At 47.6% G+C, this 17,384-nt stretch overlaps 1 protein-coding gene across 1 annotated transcript; it reads right to left on the bottom strand.

The window, feature by feature from the left end:
- Positions 1-4,411: 4,411 nt before the first annotated feature.
- Positions 4,412-6,376, bottom strand: SOX11 (SRY-box transcription factor 11). The gene has a single exon (XM_031654910.1). The coding sequence runs from the start codon at positions 6,305-6,307 to the stop codon at positions 4,982-4,984; it is 1,326 nt and encodes a 441-aa protein (XP_031510770.1). The 5' UTR covers positions 6,308-6,376; the 3' UTR covers positions 4,412-4,981.
- Positions 6,377-17,384: the final 11,008 nt, after the last annotated feature.

Below are 17,384 nucleotides of genomic sequence, written 5' to 3'. Positions count from 1 at the left end.
CATATCAGAGAATAAGAAAGTTAAGATTGATATAATATATTTATATTGAATGACTACTTTAAAATAGAGCAACTTATTTGCCTTATTTCTCAAATTCCTTGGGCAAAAGTCACTTAAATTCTGAAGTAAAAAACAAATGTAAATTTCTTGTACTGTACTAGTATCAGAGGATTATGATTTCAACTCCCAGAGAAGAGAAAAATAAGTGTTGTCTTTTGAGTCTTTTTCTTTCACGAAAAAAACAACTAAATCACCCTGACTGCTACATTTATGCATATTTAAATCACTTCCCCTTGATTAACATTAAAAAGAAACGTCTCTGCCCAAAAGAGTTGTAATGATTTCTTTCTCTAGCTAAAGGATAATCATTCTACAAATAATTTGCCCAGTGTCTGTAGTCATTCATAACATACATAATATTTGCAAAGCACAGTTTAAGTACACTGCCTTTTATTAGCATTTTTTTTAAAATAAAAGGGATGCATATCAGAGTGTAAGAACTGGAAATTACTTCCACAGTTTAAAGAATTAATAAGAGAATGCTGGTTCAATTTCTTAAAGATGGAAAGCTTACCAAAATGCCATCAGAGTCTGTGAACTACTTATAATAAACAGCAGGATCCCCACTGGCTAGGCTGCCGTGCACACAGCGCCCACCCCCCACCCCCAGGTTACCATTTTAAGATATTCTGTCAATGCTTAGTTAAAAATAAGACTTACTTAAGAGACCAACAAAAAAAAAATCAATTAAACTTTTATTGAAGACTATCCAGTGGCAAGAATACCTTGTATATTATATTATGTTTTAGACATTCAAAAAAGAATTCATTAAGATGATTTTCACAATGCACTCATCAAAACAGCCTTAAATATTGTTAAAAAGCGCATTGAAGCGCCTGTCCTGAGTTCTAACAGGTTTTAAATTTAGGTTGCCAACCAATTACTTTTATTTTTCTATCAAGTTAGGCCACATGGCTTTAAAAAAAAAAATCTTGACTATCTCTTCCCATTCTGAGGCCAAATTATTACTTTACTAATTTACTTAAAGTTTCCACTTCACCACAGAAAATGTCCAAGATTCATCTATGATTAAAACATAAAATACATGCCAAGTTTTCAGGTTTTCAAAATACATAGATCAGCCTATCGATGGGTTTACATTGTCAACAAGTTTCGGAACTGCAGCAGAGGGCTGCCACGTAAAATCACCAGCACGGAGCAAGTGTCAATTGTAAACCGCTGGTTTAATTATTCGTGGCTAAAATAAATGTACCACCAAAGGCTGCATTAGTCTACATGTTGAGGGGGTGAGGGGTAAGGTAAACAGCTCCAGAAATCCAGTTCTATATTGAGAACCTGGTTAACGCCATCAGCCCCTTCTTTTCCCAAGTGTACTACTGAAATCTGATGGTTTATCGAAAGGAAAAAGCCACAGAAAAGAAACCTGTCCATCCGCAGCAAAAGCTTGCTGGCTTCGCATCCCAGGGGTGGGGGCTGGGGAGGAGGCTCGCCCAGAGCGGGAGGCTGGGGGGCGGGTGAGAGGCCCGAGTTCGCAGTCGGGGGGCCGGGGGTGAGGAGGTGGTAAGATCTAGTGAGGCAAAAGCAAGCGGGAGGGGAGGAGGGAAGGGCGCTGGGGCCCCTTTGGCCTAGCAGCTGCAGTTACTGTGCAGACGCTTCCATTCGGTCTCGCCAAATCTCAGTAAAAATGGAAGGCCAAACCTCGGTCAATCATTTCAGTAGGTGAAAGAGTCGTGGTGATTTTGCAGCGAGTTTCAATTAGCCACTGCAAACCTCCCCCGCTGCAGGCGCCGCAGCTCAAGAGGCTGAACTCCGGGGCTGGCACGCTGGGCCCCGAGCAGCCTCCCAGCCTCCCTCCTCCCAGCCCCAGCGGAAAGAGGCGGCGGAGGCTCAGAAGGAGGGCGGGAGCCCGGGACGCGCGTGCCCGGCCGCGATCGCCTGCCCTGGCTTGCCGCGAGGGCTTGGGGACACAGGCCGGTCAGGAAAAATGGTGGGGAGCGAGGGGGTGTGGACAGGCAAAAGGTGCTCAGCGAGCAGGGAGAGCCAGCGGGATGGGTCGCGCCCGCGCCGCCGCCCGAGCCCCCAAGAGGCTCCTGGAGAACAATCAAGATGGGGATCCACCTTTGTTGCGGCGGCCCCTGGGGAGCTGATTCCTGGGCAGCCCCTGAGCCGGCGCGCGGGGAGGGCGTGGTGAGGGCCCGGGGTGCGCGGGTGCGGCGGCCGCCTGCTTCCCGGGTTTGCTTTCTTCCTCTCACCCCGCAGCCCCGAGGCTTCCCTCCCCGGCCCGCGGGCCCGGGACGCCAGCGCTGGAGTCTCCACGCGCCTCCAGGGCCCGCGGCGGGGCGCGCCCAGGAGCACGCGGTGGCGAGGCAAGAAGAGCCAGGCACCGGGACGCGGAGCGCAGGGCTCTCTGCGTTTTGCGTCCCGGGTGACCGCCCAGGCGCCCTCTGCCACCCCCTGCTCCCCGCGCCCTCACCAGTGGTTCGGCCCTCCCCGGCACCCCGGAGGCCGCGACTCGGATCGCACAGAGGCCATGCCATATTCCTCGGGGTGCCCTTGGCCAGCCTGCCGCGTCCTCCCCCCCACTCCCACCTCCCTCCCGTTCCCAGCCTGGGTCCCGCCGCGCCCCGCGCTCCCTGCCTCCCCGCACCGTCCTCCTTCCCTCCGACAGCTCCACGGCCCCGGGGGACAGAAGGAAACAGACACCGACCACTTCTCTTCCCCTTCCCCCTTCACCGCTAGAGGTCAAAAACTGCGCCGCGTTCTCCGCCAACAACCAGCTCTGAGCACACGCGAAGATGCAGCGTTAAAAATAAAGAACAGAAAAAATTCAAATCTGGAAACGGCTGTCCCCACCCTTTGAGAGGCGGGGATAGAAGTGCCCCGAGCGCTCGCTGCCCAGGGCGGCTGTCACCGCGAGGTTCAGCGGGGACGCGGCCCGCCGCAGAGAACACACAAGCCCCAGCTAACAGGACCCCGACCAAGCGAGCTGGCAATCCAGGCCCCTCCATCCGCCCCCTCCCCGGCCAGCTCCGAGCCTCCGCGCTGCCCGCCCGCCAGGGTGGGTGGGGAGAAGAGGCAGGGAGTGGAGGAGGTGAGAAAGGAAATGGGGAGCTGGAGATGGAAAGGGAGGGCAGAGAGAAAGAACACCCTTCCCCTGTCTTTCACAACCAGCGGAAGAGGTAAAAGAAATCAGCCTGCCAATTGAACACTTTTCAGCCTAACCCCCTAAATGTAGAATTCTCTCCTGCCACCTCCCCCCATCCGCGCACACAACAGCCTCACCACCGAATGCTCTGCGACAACGGGACCTCCAGTTTGACTTCCATAGAGACTATTGGCGATGCGAGTTTCTATCAGTTCCAGCTGATTTATTAAAATTGTCAAGATACAGACTTCCAGCACAAAAAAAAAAAAAAAAAAAAAAAAAAACAGGCAATGATGTCGACAGTGCATTGAGTCTGCTTTGCCACCATTTGCTACAAAATATGCAGATGGTCTGTACTTTATTTAGATTATATTGCACAAAATGAGAAACTTTTTAAACTATGTGCCTTTTTTTCTTTTTTGCTAAAAATCGAGAATCCAGTTTCAAACCTTCCATCTGGGGCCCCATCCACATCACAGCGTATGAGATACATAAAGTCCTACTATAGTACAGTACATATACAATCTTTAAACTAACAGCTCTGAGGTCTATATCACCATTTTCAATAAATCTTTACCTACAAATATTGAACAAATCTCTACTATAGCTGTACAAAAAAAAAGTTTGCTTTTTTTTTTTAAACCACAAGGCCTTTAGATGCAAGGATTATTTTAAAATTTTAATCCTTTTTAAACCAGGACATAACGTACCAACATACTTGCATGCTAAAAAACAGAGGAAAAAAAAAGAAATCAAAAGGGAAGAAGTGCCTGAAAGTCTTACTGAAAAAACACAGCAAGAATGTTCCCTTTTCACTGTACAAAAATACGCCTGAAAATATATTAATTTTTAAAAAAGACTGAGGTCTGTTATGTATCAAAAATGTTTCAATACCTTTTGTACTGAGGTCTAGGCTGTCTGGTATTCAATCAAGGAGGTATAAGGGAACAAGTTACAAAAAAAAAGTTGGCAAGTAGAAATCACATTTGTAAAACCATAAACAATTTGATCTGAAAAGTAAACTCTGATCTTAAGTCAGTTCACAGTTTTTTTTTTTTTTGTAAGCGTTTGTACAGTCTGCATTTTTTCAAGCTCCCTGCAGTTTTGTTAAGAATCGGATGCATAGAAGACATCAGTTTTCTCCCTCCAAAAAAAAAAAAAAAAAAAAAAAATTAAATTAACAAAAGTTGCAATGGTCCCTTTTTTTTTTTGTTAAAAAAAAAATCACCAGTTCCTTAAGTTCTCTTAAGAAGAAAAAAAAAAAAAAAAAAAAAATCTCCACCAACTCCCTAGAGTAACAGTTGTGCTGCCAAAAGGGTCCTCTGCAGACGTCTTCCAGACTTCAAAGACCGACAAGCTTCAAACAGCGCCTTCCGGAGCGGGTCCTACCTCCCCTCCCCCGCCCCGCCCCCTCTGCCTTTGTTGTAATCACGAATTTCAGGAAAAAGAAATAGTAATTACAAAAACACATTTTTTGGGAAAAAAATCACAACTCCAGACTAGGTATGCAACTACCTTGAGACACGATAAAGGAAGGGAGGGGGGACAAATAAAGGACAGGAAAAATGTTTAAAAACTACTCATTTCACTTTAACTCCACCAAAATTTTCATCATGTTTTCCAATTTCTTTGCGTCACGACATCTTATCAATATCATCAGCATCTTCTCTCCCCTCCACCCTACCACCGCCACCATCAACACCACCATCATCATCATCATTATCATCATCATCATCATCATCACCACTACAACTTCCTCCCAAGGAACCCAGCTCTGCACCCGCCGAGAGAAAGAGCGAGCAGCGGGCGCCCCTTTCAATACGTGAACACCAGGTCGGAGAAGTTCGCCTCCAGCCAGTCCCCCGCGATCATCTCGCTCAGCTCCGGCGTGCAGTAGTCGGGGAACTCGAAGTGGGAGCCTAGGCTGCCCTCGCTGAACGAATCCAAATCCTTATCCACCAGCGACAGGGACAGGTTCCCGGCCGCCGCGCCGCCCCCCAGCTGCTGCTCGCTGGCGCTGTGCGCGCTTTGGGAGAAATTCAAGCTCAGGTCGAACATCAGGTCGTCGGCGTCCTCGCCGCTGCTGCCGCTGCTGCTGCCGCTGCTGCTGGACGAGGAGGTGGACACGGAGCGCGAGGACCCGGGCGACAGCGCGGGCTGCGCGAGCGGCGGCGGGTGCTGCTTGGTGATGTTCTTGAAGCTGTAGTAGAGGCGGCTGCCGCCCCCGGCGCCCGAGGTCGCGCCGGCCCGCACCTCGTCGTAGAGGCTTGCGCCCTCGGGGGACTCCGCGGAGCTGCTCAGCGTGGGGCTGGCGGGCACTTTGGCGACGTTGTAGCGTCTCAGCAGCTGCGACGGCTGCTGCCCCGGCGGCTGCAGGAGCTGCTGGTGCGGCGGCTCCTCGTCCTCCTCGTCCGGCTCCTGCTTGATCTGCAGCTGCAGCTCGTCGTCGTCGTCGTCGTCGTCGTCGTCCTCATCCAGAAACACGCACTTGACCGTCTTACCCGCGCCGCCGCCGCCCGCGCCGCTCACGCGCAGGCTGCCCAGCACGTAGTCGTCGCCCGCGCCCCCGTAGTCCCCGGCCTGGGCCGCCTTGCCCGCGCCGGCCTTGGCGCCGGCGGCCGCGGGGGCCTTGAGCTTGCCGCATTTCTTGCTGGAGCCCTTGGAGGTCTTGGCACCGCCCGCGCCGCCGCTCGCGCTCCCGCCGCCGCCGCCGGCAGCGCTCTTCTCCGGGCTCTGGCTGGCGCTGGGCTTGGCCGAGGGGTCCATTTTGGGCTTTTTCCGGGGCCGGTACTTGTAGTCGGGGTAGTCGGCCATGTGCTTGAGTCGCAGCCGCTCCGCCTCCCGGATGAACGGGATCTTCTCGCTGTCCTTCAGCATTTTCCAGCGCTTGCCCAGCCTCTTGGAGATCTCGGCGTTGTGCATGTCTGGAGACTGCTCCATGATCTTCCTGCGTTCGATCTTGGACCACACCATGAAAGCGTTCATCGGCCGCTTGATGTGGCCCGACGCCGTCTTGCACCAGTCTGGGTCGCTCTCGTCCAGGGCCACCGGGCTGCAAGCCATGAATTCGCCCTCCTCCGTGTCCAGCGCCTCCCGGGGCAGGTTGCTCTCCGCTTCCAAGCTCTCCGCCTGCTGCACCATGATCCGCTGCGGGGCTGGACGCTCCAACCCGGGCCACTGGGTCTCGTGCGGAGGTCCCCCTCCCCCTCCCACCCCTCCACCTTCCTGGGCAAGTTGCAAAGTCCTCGGCACCCTGCTTTCGCGGCTCCCCCCCTCCCCCCCCGCCCCCCCTTCCAGGCTGCACACAGCGGCTGCGGTGGCTTCGGCGGCGACGGCCGCCGGCGCGCTGGGAGCTGCGGTCGCGACAGGAGAGGCGGTGGCGACGGCGGTCGAGGCAGCCCGGGACCCCTCTCTCCGGCTCGTGGCTCCCACCGCAAGAGCCGGACCCCGAGCTCTCCCAGGCGCGCGCGCTCCTTCTGCAAAAAGTTGAGGTCTCTCTCTCAACTAGTTATCACGGTGTCATATGGGTGACATCACTCCCCCGGCTAGCCAATGGCTGGGGGCCGGCTCCGCCCATCTCCCTTTATTAACTCGGAGGCCCCGCCCCTCCACCCCGCCCTCCGGGCTGCTTTTGCAAAGATGGGGGTGGGGGGGAGAGGAGGCATGTCTAGAAATATGTTATTTTTAAAAAATCCGCGTGTGTGCACAGATGCGCCTCTCCCCGGGATGCTCGGAAGCGGCGCGCGGCACCACGGGGAGCGTGCGGCCAGGGGCGAACCGGGCTGGTCCGGGCGCCGGCGCGAACCGAGGACCGGGTCCCGGGAGAGGCCCCGCGCGCCTTTGTGCCCAGTCCCCGGGAGGCCCGACGGCGACAGCGGACGGCGCGCGCTCACTCCCCGTGTGCACACACTCGGGAACGCGCCCAGCCTGAGACTGCGGCCTCTGCCCGGCTTGGAGTCCGCCGCGCCCGGCCTGCCCCGGGGTGGGCGCAGCTGCTCCCCGGCGAGTCCCCCGCGGGGCTCGGCCGCTCCCCGGCGTCCCGGCCCCGAGCCCGCCCGGTAGCCCCGCGGCGGCCCTGGCCGACGGAAGGTGGCGCTTGAAGACAACAACCTTCCCGGCACGTGGGTTCTGCTCTCCTTTTCCCTTTCTCCCTTTTTGTAAGGCAAAGAAATCAATTTAAAGCTCGAGAGGCGGTGAGCTCCCTCCCCCGTTTGCATTTTTCTGTTTTGTCCCTTTTCTCCGTCTGTTTTCCCTCCTCGGTGGTGTTTGGGGACGCGGCTGTGCGGGTTGGGTTGCGCCGCGCCCCCGCGAGCCCCGCCCCGGGCGGGGGCCGGAGTAACGGTCTGCGGGGCCCTCGGGTTCAAGCTGGCCACTCCCAGGGCTGGCTCCGGAGCGGGGTCTGGGTCCCGCAGGCTCCGGCACGCCCGCGCCCCGCCCGGCGTCCCCGCGAGGGGCCCGGCGCCCTCCTTCCCTTCTCCCTCTGCTCCCCGCTCCTCCTCTCCCCGCCCCCTCCTCCCCTCCTCTCCCCGCCCCTCCGCCGCTCCTTTCTCCTTCCCAGGCCTCCTCTTCCTCTTTGTCCTTCCCCCATCCTCGGTCGCCAGCGCTTCTCCGGCAGCCTCGTCCTGAAATCGTGCGATTGTGAGCTAGAAGCCTTCTGGGTCACTCACAAACCAAAGAGAAAAATAAGGTGCACTCGAGTTTCCAGTCTAAATATTTCCCCTGGAGGTGGAAAGGTGCGCTGGCGGCCGGGGAGCCGCGACCGGGGGCGCGCTGGGCCCCGCAGAGCAGCCGCGGACCCCGGCGATCGCGCCGTGTTCGTCTCCTTTGTGTTTATTGAGTCCCTGCTACCTCTACGGCTATTCGGGGGGCAATTAAAGAAAACCGCCGCTTCCTAGGTATTGTCTGTCGCCATCCTCGCCTTCTCCACACCCCCCAGCGCTGGGTATCTGGGAACTTTGAGCAGTTCTTAAGACACTGCCCGGATCCCTTCACCAGATAAATCAGCCGTGTAGGACTGGGAAAACTATCCAAATCTGCTTCCTTTCAGGTGCCCTCCTGCAAATAATACTACATTCCTTAAGTATTGGATCTTCTCTGAGGACCCTAATATCATAAAATAATACCATGTTTTCATTATTTGAAAAAATTACCGCCATCGCGATAACTCATTCCCGCCCCCGTCCCCCACTTCCCCTACTCATCCTAAAGAAAGACACTGCATTCAATACTTGGAATATTCAGACCAATTTAAATCTTGGTAATGCTGGCAATTTATTCTTTTCAGGGCCATAGGAATCAAAAGAATTTACAGTCACTCATACTGGGTGACTTAAAGTCTGGAGATGTCTAAAATCCAAGGCAGTGTGTGAAAATTCATCTTCACTCCCGCACGGCGAGCACTAGGTCTTGTTTTTCTCTTACCTCACACGTTTTTCAGCTATTGGGAACACCACAGGAGGGAAGGTGGGGTGGAGCACAAGGTGAATCTACACCCACCTCCCCACAACTGCAGGGCAAATCCACACTCTAAAAGGGATTGAAATGTTTCAGCTCAGCTTCATTATTTGCTTGCAAAGTGTGAGGGCACCTACCATTTTGGCCTCGGAAAGAGAATGCATTCGAAAATCTTTGGCAAATTCCATATTTATTTGCTATCTTTATGCTATAGCAAAAATCATGCTTAGCTTTAAAATGAGAATGATCTGAATATAGTGGGAGTGAAAATAAAAGATTTTATTCTCATAGTGCTGCGATCTTTTTAGAGGAAATAAAAGTTAAAATCTGCTCTTTCGAACAAGAAACGTAATTTCTGTTCAAGGCAACATGAGCCATTTGTTGAAGAAGATAAAGCAAAGATTGGGGTTGCTAAAGCAGGCACTGAAGGCGGCACAGGCGGGTACTACAGCTGAATCCCCCTGTAATATAGGAGAGGCCAGGCAATTTTCACAAAAGATTAACTAGATTGCTATTTTGTAGCATGGACTCACCCCACATATTTAATGTTGTTAGACGTAGTCGAGCGAGGAATGAAAAAAATAATAATCTGTATACTTTATTTTTTGCTCCCTAAGGGAAAATTTTTAAGTAAATATAACATTTTAAAAAAATATGGGAACATGTCTGAGAGTATACATGCTTCTTACAGGAATAATAGTTACTTCTGAAAACAGGTGTTTGCCACGTTAACAGTAACCAACTATTTAGAGGAATTTTAGGCTACCAAATAGAAAATATGGCCTTTAATAATGCACCTCTTGAAAATCAAATTTAGTAAAATGGAAATATGTCTACTGCTTTTTAAACCACTGAATGTATATCATAACTAGGATCATTTATTATCTTTTTAGAGCCAATATTCACTTCATTGTTGTGTGTCTATCTGTCTATGTACTTATTTATAAGCAAGATATGTAGTTTGTTTATTAACCATAAACATTGTTGGATACATAATGTTCAGAGTCTTAAGAGTCACATCTGATTAGAGTCACAAATGACTCTATTTTTACTGAGATTTTTATCTTTTCATAATTCCATCTTTATAAAGAAAACTTCATGTAAAAGGACTATTACATAAAGACATATTTCATGATATCTCTTAAAATTATAACACAGCCAGAGTAAGAATTGTCCCTTTTTCTTAGGTAAGAAGCATTTTTCTAAGCAAATAATATGCTAAAAATATCACTGGGTAAATATTTGACTTATTTGATTGATTGAACACCATTTTTAGAAGCATTCCAACCACATGCATTCCCCATCTCTGAAATGAAGTTATAAGGTAGGGTCCTTTCCTTTTTTCTCCCTTTACCTATTCTCCTGAAACGAGTTCGCTCCTCATTGTTAGCTATATCTATTTATCTCAGCTTCAGCCCTAAATCCTGAATTTGGATCTGGGTATCTTCTGTCTACTGGACGTTCCTTCTTAAGTGTTCCTTAGACCTGGTAATTAGTATAGATTGAACAATCCTATCTTGATTACACACACACACACACACACACACACACACACACACACACACACACAATGAACCAGTGGATGTTGTTACCCTGTTTGGTTCATCAGAACATGCTTCAGTAGCTAAAATAATGTTGTTTATCTTTTCACTCATTTATTCTCTGAATTATCCACTAGAGAGTGTGATCCATTAAAGCCAGAGCAGTTGGGCAGTACAGCACAGGGCAGCAGCTTTGAAATTTATTTTGATCATGACCTATTTTATAAAACACCTTTTTACATCATGACCCAGTGCTCATGCTATATACACATATAAAGCAGAAACCAAAGTGTCACAAATCAATATCTCTTTTATGTGTAATTCGCACTATTTTTTATTCTATTCTATGCCATTCCATTTCTTTAAATGCTAGTTAAAACCCACTGAATTGCACTATTAATGAGGCACCACTGAAGTTTGAAAAACACTGGCTTAGGTGTTCAGAGTTATGGCTCTGAAGCATTCTGCCTCAGATTGAAAATTCTGGTTCCAATCTTTTTTCTTTTTCCCCTGGTGGCTCTCATCATGTAGCGCTTGACTTTTAGTTATCAATGCCCAGAGAATTCCACAAACGTACTGCCTCCAAAATTCATGTCTTTTCAAACTATTCATATGAGATGTATATTCTGTTTTTAAAATAGACTTTATTTTCTAGAGCAGTCAGGTTCACAGCAAACATGCATGGAAAGTACAGAGCCTCCCACATAGTCTCTATCCCCACACATACACAACCACCCCCACTGTCAATATGCCCCACTACAGTGGTACGTTTCTTATGATCAGTGCATCCACACTGACACATCATAATCATCCAATGTGCATAGTTCACATTAGGCTCACTCTTGGTGGTGTACATTCTGTGGATTTGGATAAGTGTATAATGGCAGGTGTCCATCATTATAGTGTCATGCAGATTATTTTCATGGCCCTAATCGTCTGTGCTCCACCCAGAGATTCATCCTTCACCCCTCCCAGCCCTTGGCAACAACTGATTATTTTACCATGGCAATAGTTTTGCCTTTTCCAGAATGTCAAATATATGGAACCATACAGTATGTAGCTTTTTCAGATTGGCTTCCTTAACTTAACAATCTGCATTTTATGTTCTTCCAGGTCTTTGTATGGCTTCATAGCTAATTTCTTTTTGGCAATAAATAACATTCCATTGTCTGAACATACCACAGTTTATCCATCCTCCTACAGAAGGACATCATGGCTGCTTCCATGTTTTGGCAATGATGAATAAAATCTGTTATAAGCATCCTTGTGCAGGTTTGTGTGTAGATGTAAGTGTTCAACTTGCTTGGGTAAATACCAAAGAGTGAGACTGCTCTATCGTGTGGTAAGAGGTTGTATAATTTCATAACAAACTTTCAAACTGTCTTCCAAAGTGACTATGCCATTTTGCATTCCCAACAGCGATGAATGGGAGTTTCTACTGTTCTACATCTATTCCAGAATTTGGTGTCGTCACTATTTTAGCTTTTAGCCATTCTACTCAGTGTGAAGTGCTATCACATTTTCGTTGTAATTTACATTTCCCTAGTGGCATATGAGATGGACTATCTTTTCAGATGTTTACTTGCCCTCTGTATATCTTCTTTAGTAATATGTCTCTTCAGGTTTTCCACCCATCTTTTAGTCAGGTTTTTCATGTGCTTATTGTGAAGCTTTAAGATTTCTTTGTACGTTTTGGGTAACAGTCCTTTCTCAGACGTGTCTTTTGCAAATAACTTTCCCTAGTCTGTGGCTTGTTTTCTCATTCTCTTGATAGTGTCTTTTACACAAGTTATTTAACTTTTCCTGTGACTTCATTTTCCAGTCTGTAAAATAGGATACCAGTAACCATTCCATCATGTGCGTGCGCGCACACACACACAGTCTCTCTCTCTCTCTCTCTCTCTCTCTCATGCATGCAGAGACACAGTCCAGGTCCTGCTTGATTTGTTAGAATTGCTATAATGATTAAATACATATGAAGTGCTTAGAACAGTGCTACGCACAATAGGATGTTTACAAATGGAGTCTTCTATTATTTTAATATTTCTTCTTCTGTGCCTGAAAGAGTTCCTGGCCTACTGTCACTATTGTGTAAATTATTACTGTATGAAGGGATTTTCATATTTGCTCACATACCCCAGTAAGCTCAGTCAATTCTCCCACTCGAGTTACTCCTAAGTTCACTTCCTCCTGCATGTTTTGACCATCAGTGTGTGTTTCAGCTTTTCTCTATGCTCTACACACTTTTTAGTTATGGACACCAAACTGATCTCCCTGTTTCCACTCTGCAGACAGACTATTCATTCCGACATGCAACAGGGACCATGGGACTTGCCAACGTCAAGTTTGCTCGGGATGCCCTTCACCATTAGGACAAAATCCTCTTCCCTTTGCAATGCAAACAAGCATCACTCTTCTTTTTCTGCATCTATAGTTTCATCTTTGTCACAATTAAGGAAAACACAGAGGATCAATAGGGCAGGATAGCACAGGGCAGGGGCTTCCAAACTTATTTTGACTATGACCTGACACATGAAATGGATTTTTATATCATGACCCAGCACACAAATGCACACACACACACACACACAGACATACACATACAGAACATACACATGCAATATTGGAGCTAACTCCAAGAGGGATGTCTGTGGTTTCAGATCACACTGTTTCCCAAGTTCACACTGTTCCTGTTCACCAGGCATTGGCTAGAACTTCCTATCTTTTACAGTTTAAATAAACCTTATTTTTATTAAAATATATTTATTCAACCATTTTTCAGTGGGAGGAATATGCTCTTAAAAAAGACATTTAACTAGACAATGCAGGGAATTTTTTAATGAAGTTAAATAATTTCCCCCCAAACAGTTATTTTTCTTGTTGAGCAAGCTGCACCATCACCCAGTGTGGCCTGCTCTCTCAGCTGCTGTGGTTCTTTCTCAGCTCCAAAAAAGAGAGCGGGGGGCTTCAGGGGCTGGGGTGGGGAGATGGCTCCTGCCCTCTCCCATCTAAATCAAAGACAGGCAGAGCCTACACCAGTGCTGGAGTGCAAGTCCTAGAGTTGCAGTCTACACATGAAGGGAGAGGAGCCAGTGTCTCCTGGAGACATTGTTCCCTCTGTACCAGCATCTTTGTCTTATACACCAAAGAAGACGTGTATGGTTCCAAATGTGTGATTGTAAGTGTGTATGTGTGTGTGTTTGGAAGTGTAATATAAAAAAGAATGGATACTCAATTTTGAAAGCACAGTTTTAAAATTTGCCAAATCGGACTTCTTCAAAACATGGCTATTATCCTGATTTGTTTGTCTTAATCACTTCTTAGCTAGAGAAAACATCCATGTGAATAGCTATGAATGTGTCATTGTTTTCGTTGATACAGACAAGAGGGGACAGGGAGAGCTGGTAACTCAGGCAAACATGGGTTGGGTAGATTTCTGGCCCTTGATTAGTGCAAGTGCAGGAGGATGGTGGCTGTGGATAGGCCTCACTGGGAACAGGGAATCACTGGCTTTGTCAGGTGCAGCGTCTCCCCTCCACCTTGACAGGGTGAGGGAAAGCCCTAGCCAGGACTCTTTCTCAATCACCAAGCTGTGTGGCCAGGTTGCTTTACCACTCCCTGCGACCCGTGAGTCCTGTAATCAACTAAATTTTGCTGTAATTGACTCTTGAACTTAGGTATCTGCTGTTGTTTTTCTTTCTGGCCCTCGAGGCATCAATAGCTCTTTCTGTCTCTGCCTGTCAAGTTTGAAAACACTTGCATTACTTGTGTTATTCCAAATAATGTAAGGTATAGGCAGAGATGTGTGAAGCACAGGTAATCATTGAATTCTAAGTAATCATAGCATCAACAAGAAATAGAGTGACCTTTCTTTGGAGAGGACATTCACTAAAAATTCTACCAACCTGTGGTCATCATTAGAGTAGCTATTAGCTGCCGTGCAAAATCAAAGGGCATTTACAGACAAGTGGGAGGTGGGGAGGATGGATGGCAAGAGGACCCAGGCTTCTACTAAGAGGTGAGTAGTGCCTTAGAGAGACACGCCTGTGAGAGAAGTAGGGTCTGAGCCAGGGAGACTCTGTCTCCTGCCCCCATCCTAACATAAATCAGCCATGTGATCTTAGGAACAGGGGCTGATCACCTTGGCCCTTAAAATCCTCACCTATAGCATGAACATTTTGGACTAGGTGACTTCCGAGGTCAGTTCTGCACTTAACCTTATGTCATTTTACCAGGATGAAAAATGTCACTGCTACAGAATCATAAACTAGGGAAAATTATTTTGGCTTCATTCTCTTAAGTCTGTGGGTTCATTATATTTTAAAGTATAGTTATTTCATTGTGACTTTGGTACTTCGTGGTATTTATTGTTTTCTCATCCTCCATTTAAAGGCAGCACATATTTCCTGTAGAAACGTGGAATATAAGAAAAGCACATAAACCAATCCAAGTTGCCTACAGATATCCACAGTCTACTTCAGACCCAGTAATGCTCTGTTAACCTGGGTTAGTATCAGATTCCTCATTATTTTTTTCTCCCACAGCAACAGATAGTGCATGTTATAATAAAAATTAACATGATTTTCCTTTGGTCCCGAGCACCATTTGGATCTGTGCTTGGGTGTGTCAATGGTGCGTTTGACAGGCTGGGAGAAGTGCGATGTGATCAGGACACAGCTCTGTGATTCTCTTCCCACCAGCCTAGAGATCCGCCCTCAGGTCTAGCTTTGGCTGACTGTGAGTTAGAGGCAAGGTGGCAGTTCTGATGTTTCATACTCCTGCCTCCCCATCCCGCCTTCTGGCTGCTGAGGGATGGGAAGGGCTTGGAAGAGAAAGGGGCAAAGGTCTTTCTTCACATAGCTGATGCTGTGTGCTTCTCACTTGGCTGCTAAATGCCCCTTGACATGCCAGGATTCCAGCTGCTGGGTCCCCTTGGTGAGTCATTGTAAGAATGAACTCATCGCAGCAGGGCCGCCTTCTCTGTTGTGGGGAACTGCATCTCTGGATGACCCCTTGAGGTTCCATTTTGGGTGCCCTTCCCAGGTATAAACGCCCTTGATATCATCACTTGCAACACGGCCTGCTCTGACAGGGTCATTCCAGGGTGACTGTGTTCCACCTCCTTCCACCACATGCCTCTGCTTCAGGGACATATCCAGAGGGTTTGAACCACCTGACTGTGGGAGAGGCCACTGCTCTCTCTCCTTCCAGGGCAGCTCTAGCCAGGCCCCAGCATTGTGTATTCAGGTGAGAGTTTTACTCCAGTCTCTGTGCACCCCAGTCTCCTCCGCACTCCCCACAAAGTTGAAAACCCACAGCTCGGCGCTGACGAGTCTTGACTCCCACACAAAGTCCCCAAGAGTGGGTGAGGGGGGACAATGAAAGGGTCAGAGGACCGGAGGGCAGAGAATCTAGCCAGAGAAGATTCTTCTGAAGTCTGGAATTGAAGGGAATTTTCCCTGATAGGTTTTGGACTTGTTTGGGATTTGTGACCTTTTTTTTTTTTTTTTTTTTTTTTTTTTTTGTTTTGGTTTTGTTTGAATTGCTTTTTTTTTTTTTTTTTTTTTTTTCTCTTCTGATCTCCCCCTTATGGAATGGAAATGTCTATTCTATGCCTGTTCCATCATTGTATTTTAGAGGTAGATATGTTGTCTGCTTTCATGGATCCACAGCCGAAAGAGAATTTTGCTAAAGGGTGAATCAAAGCCTGAGTTTCACCCATATTTGATGAGATATTTGGATGAGGTTTTGGACTTAGGCTTGACGCTGGACTGCATTCGGGCTTTTGGAGATGTTGGGATATGGTAAATCTATTTTTCATATGAGAAGGACAGGAATATTTAAGTGTCAGAGAATGGGCTGCTATGAGTTGAATTATATTTCTCAAAATAAATACTTTGAAGTGTAACTAACCCCTGAGTACCTCAGAGTGGGACCTTATTTGGAGATAGGTCCTTTGCAGGTGATCAAGTTAAAACCAGGCCAGTGGGGCAGGTCCAAACCCAATATAAAAATTGAAAATGGGCCTGGTGCAGTGGTGCACACCTGTAATCCCAGCACTTTGGGAGGCTGAGGTAGGAGGATCACTCGAGCTCAGGAGTTAGAGACCAGCCTGGGCAGCATTGTGAAAACCCATTTCTACTAAAAATACACACACACACACTCACACACACACAAATTAGTTAAATGTGGTGACATGGGCTTGTCATCTCAGCTATTCAGGGAGCTGAAACGGGAGGATTGCTGGAACCCAGGAGATAGGGGTTGCAGTTAGCTGAGATCACACCACTGCACTCCAGCCTGGGCAACAGAGCAAGACACTGTCACAATTTAAAAAAAAAAAAGTGGAAATGTAGACACAGAGAACCATGCATGGAAGGAAGATAAAGAGATAGAAGACGGCCATTAATAAGCCCAGGAGAGACCTGGTGGGGATCCTCCCTCACAGCCCCAGGAGGAACCCAGCCTGGCAGCACTGCAATCTCATACTCCAGAACCGCGAAAGAATACATTTATTTTGCTTAAACCACCCAGTGTGTGTTACTTTATTACTGCAGCCCTAGCAAACTAATACAGAAAAGAAGCCCCCAAACCATAGACCCCTCTTTTTTTTTTAACATACTTTTTAATGTTTTTTGATTTTTTAATTTTGGTGGGTACATCGTAGGTGTATAATTTATGAGGTACATAAGATGTTTTGATACAGGCACACAATGCATAATAATCACATCAGGGTAAATAGAGTGTCCATCACCTAAGGAAAGATCATTTCTTTGGGCTAAGAATATTCCAATTCCACTCTTTTAGTTATTTTAAAATGTACAATAAGTTATTGTTGGCTGTAGTCACCCTATTGTGCTATCAAACACTGGCTCTTATTACTTCTATCTAACTATATTTTTGCACTCATTAACCATCTCCACTGTTCCCTACCCCTGCTACCCTTCTCAGCCTCTGGTAACCTTCTATTCTGTAGCTCCATGAGTTCAATTGTTTTAATTTTTAGTTCCCACAAATGAGTGAGAACATGTGAAATTGGTCTTTTTGTGCTGGTTGTGCTGGGCTTATTTCACTTAACGTAATGTTCTCCAGTTCCACCCATGTTGCTGCAAAGGACATGATTCCTTTCTTTTTTGTGGCTGCATAGTATTCCATGGTGTATATGTACCACATTTTCTTTACCCATTTATCTGTTGATGGACACTTAGGTTGATTTCAAATAT

This window comes from Papio anubis, chromosome 14 (assembly GCF_008728515.1).
Source record: "Papio anubis isolate 15944 chromosome 14, Panubis1.0, whole genome shotgun sequence".
Classification (NCBI taxonomy): Eukaryota; Metazoa; Chordata; class Mammalia; order Primates; family Cercopithecidae; genus Papio; species Papio anubis.
This window is presented reverse-complemented; position numbering and strand designations above follow the sequence as displayed.

Excerpts from the sequence above, each read along its gene's own strand:
- SOX11 (XM_031654910.1), bottom strand. The coding sequence starts at position 6,307 with ATGGTGCAGCAGGCGGAGAGCTTGGAAGCGGAGAGCAACCTGCCCCGG.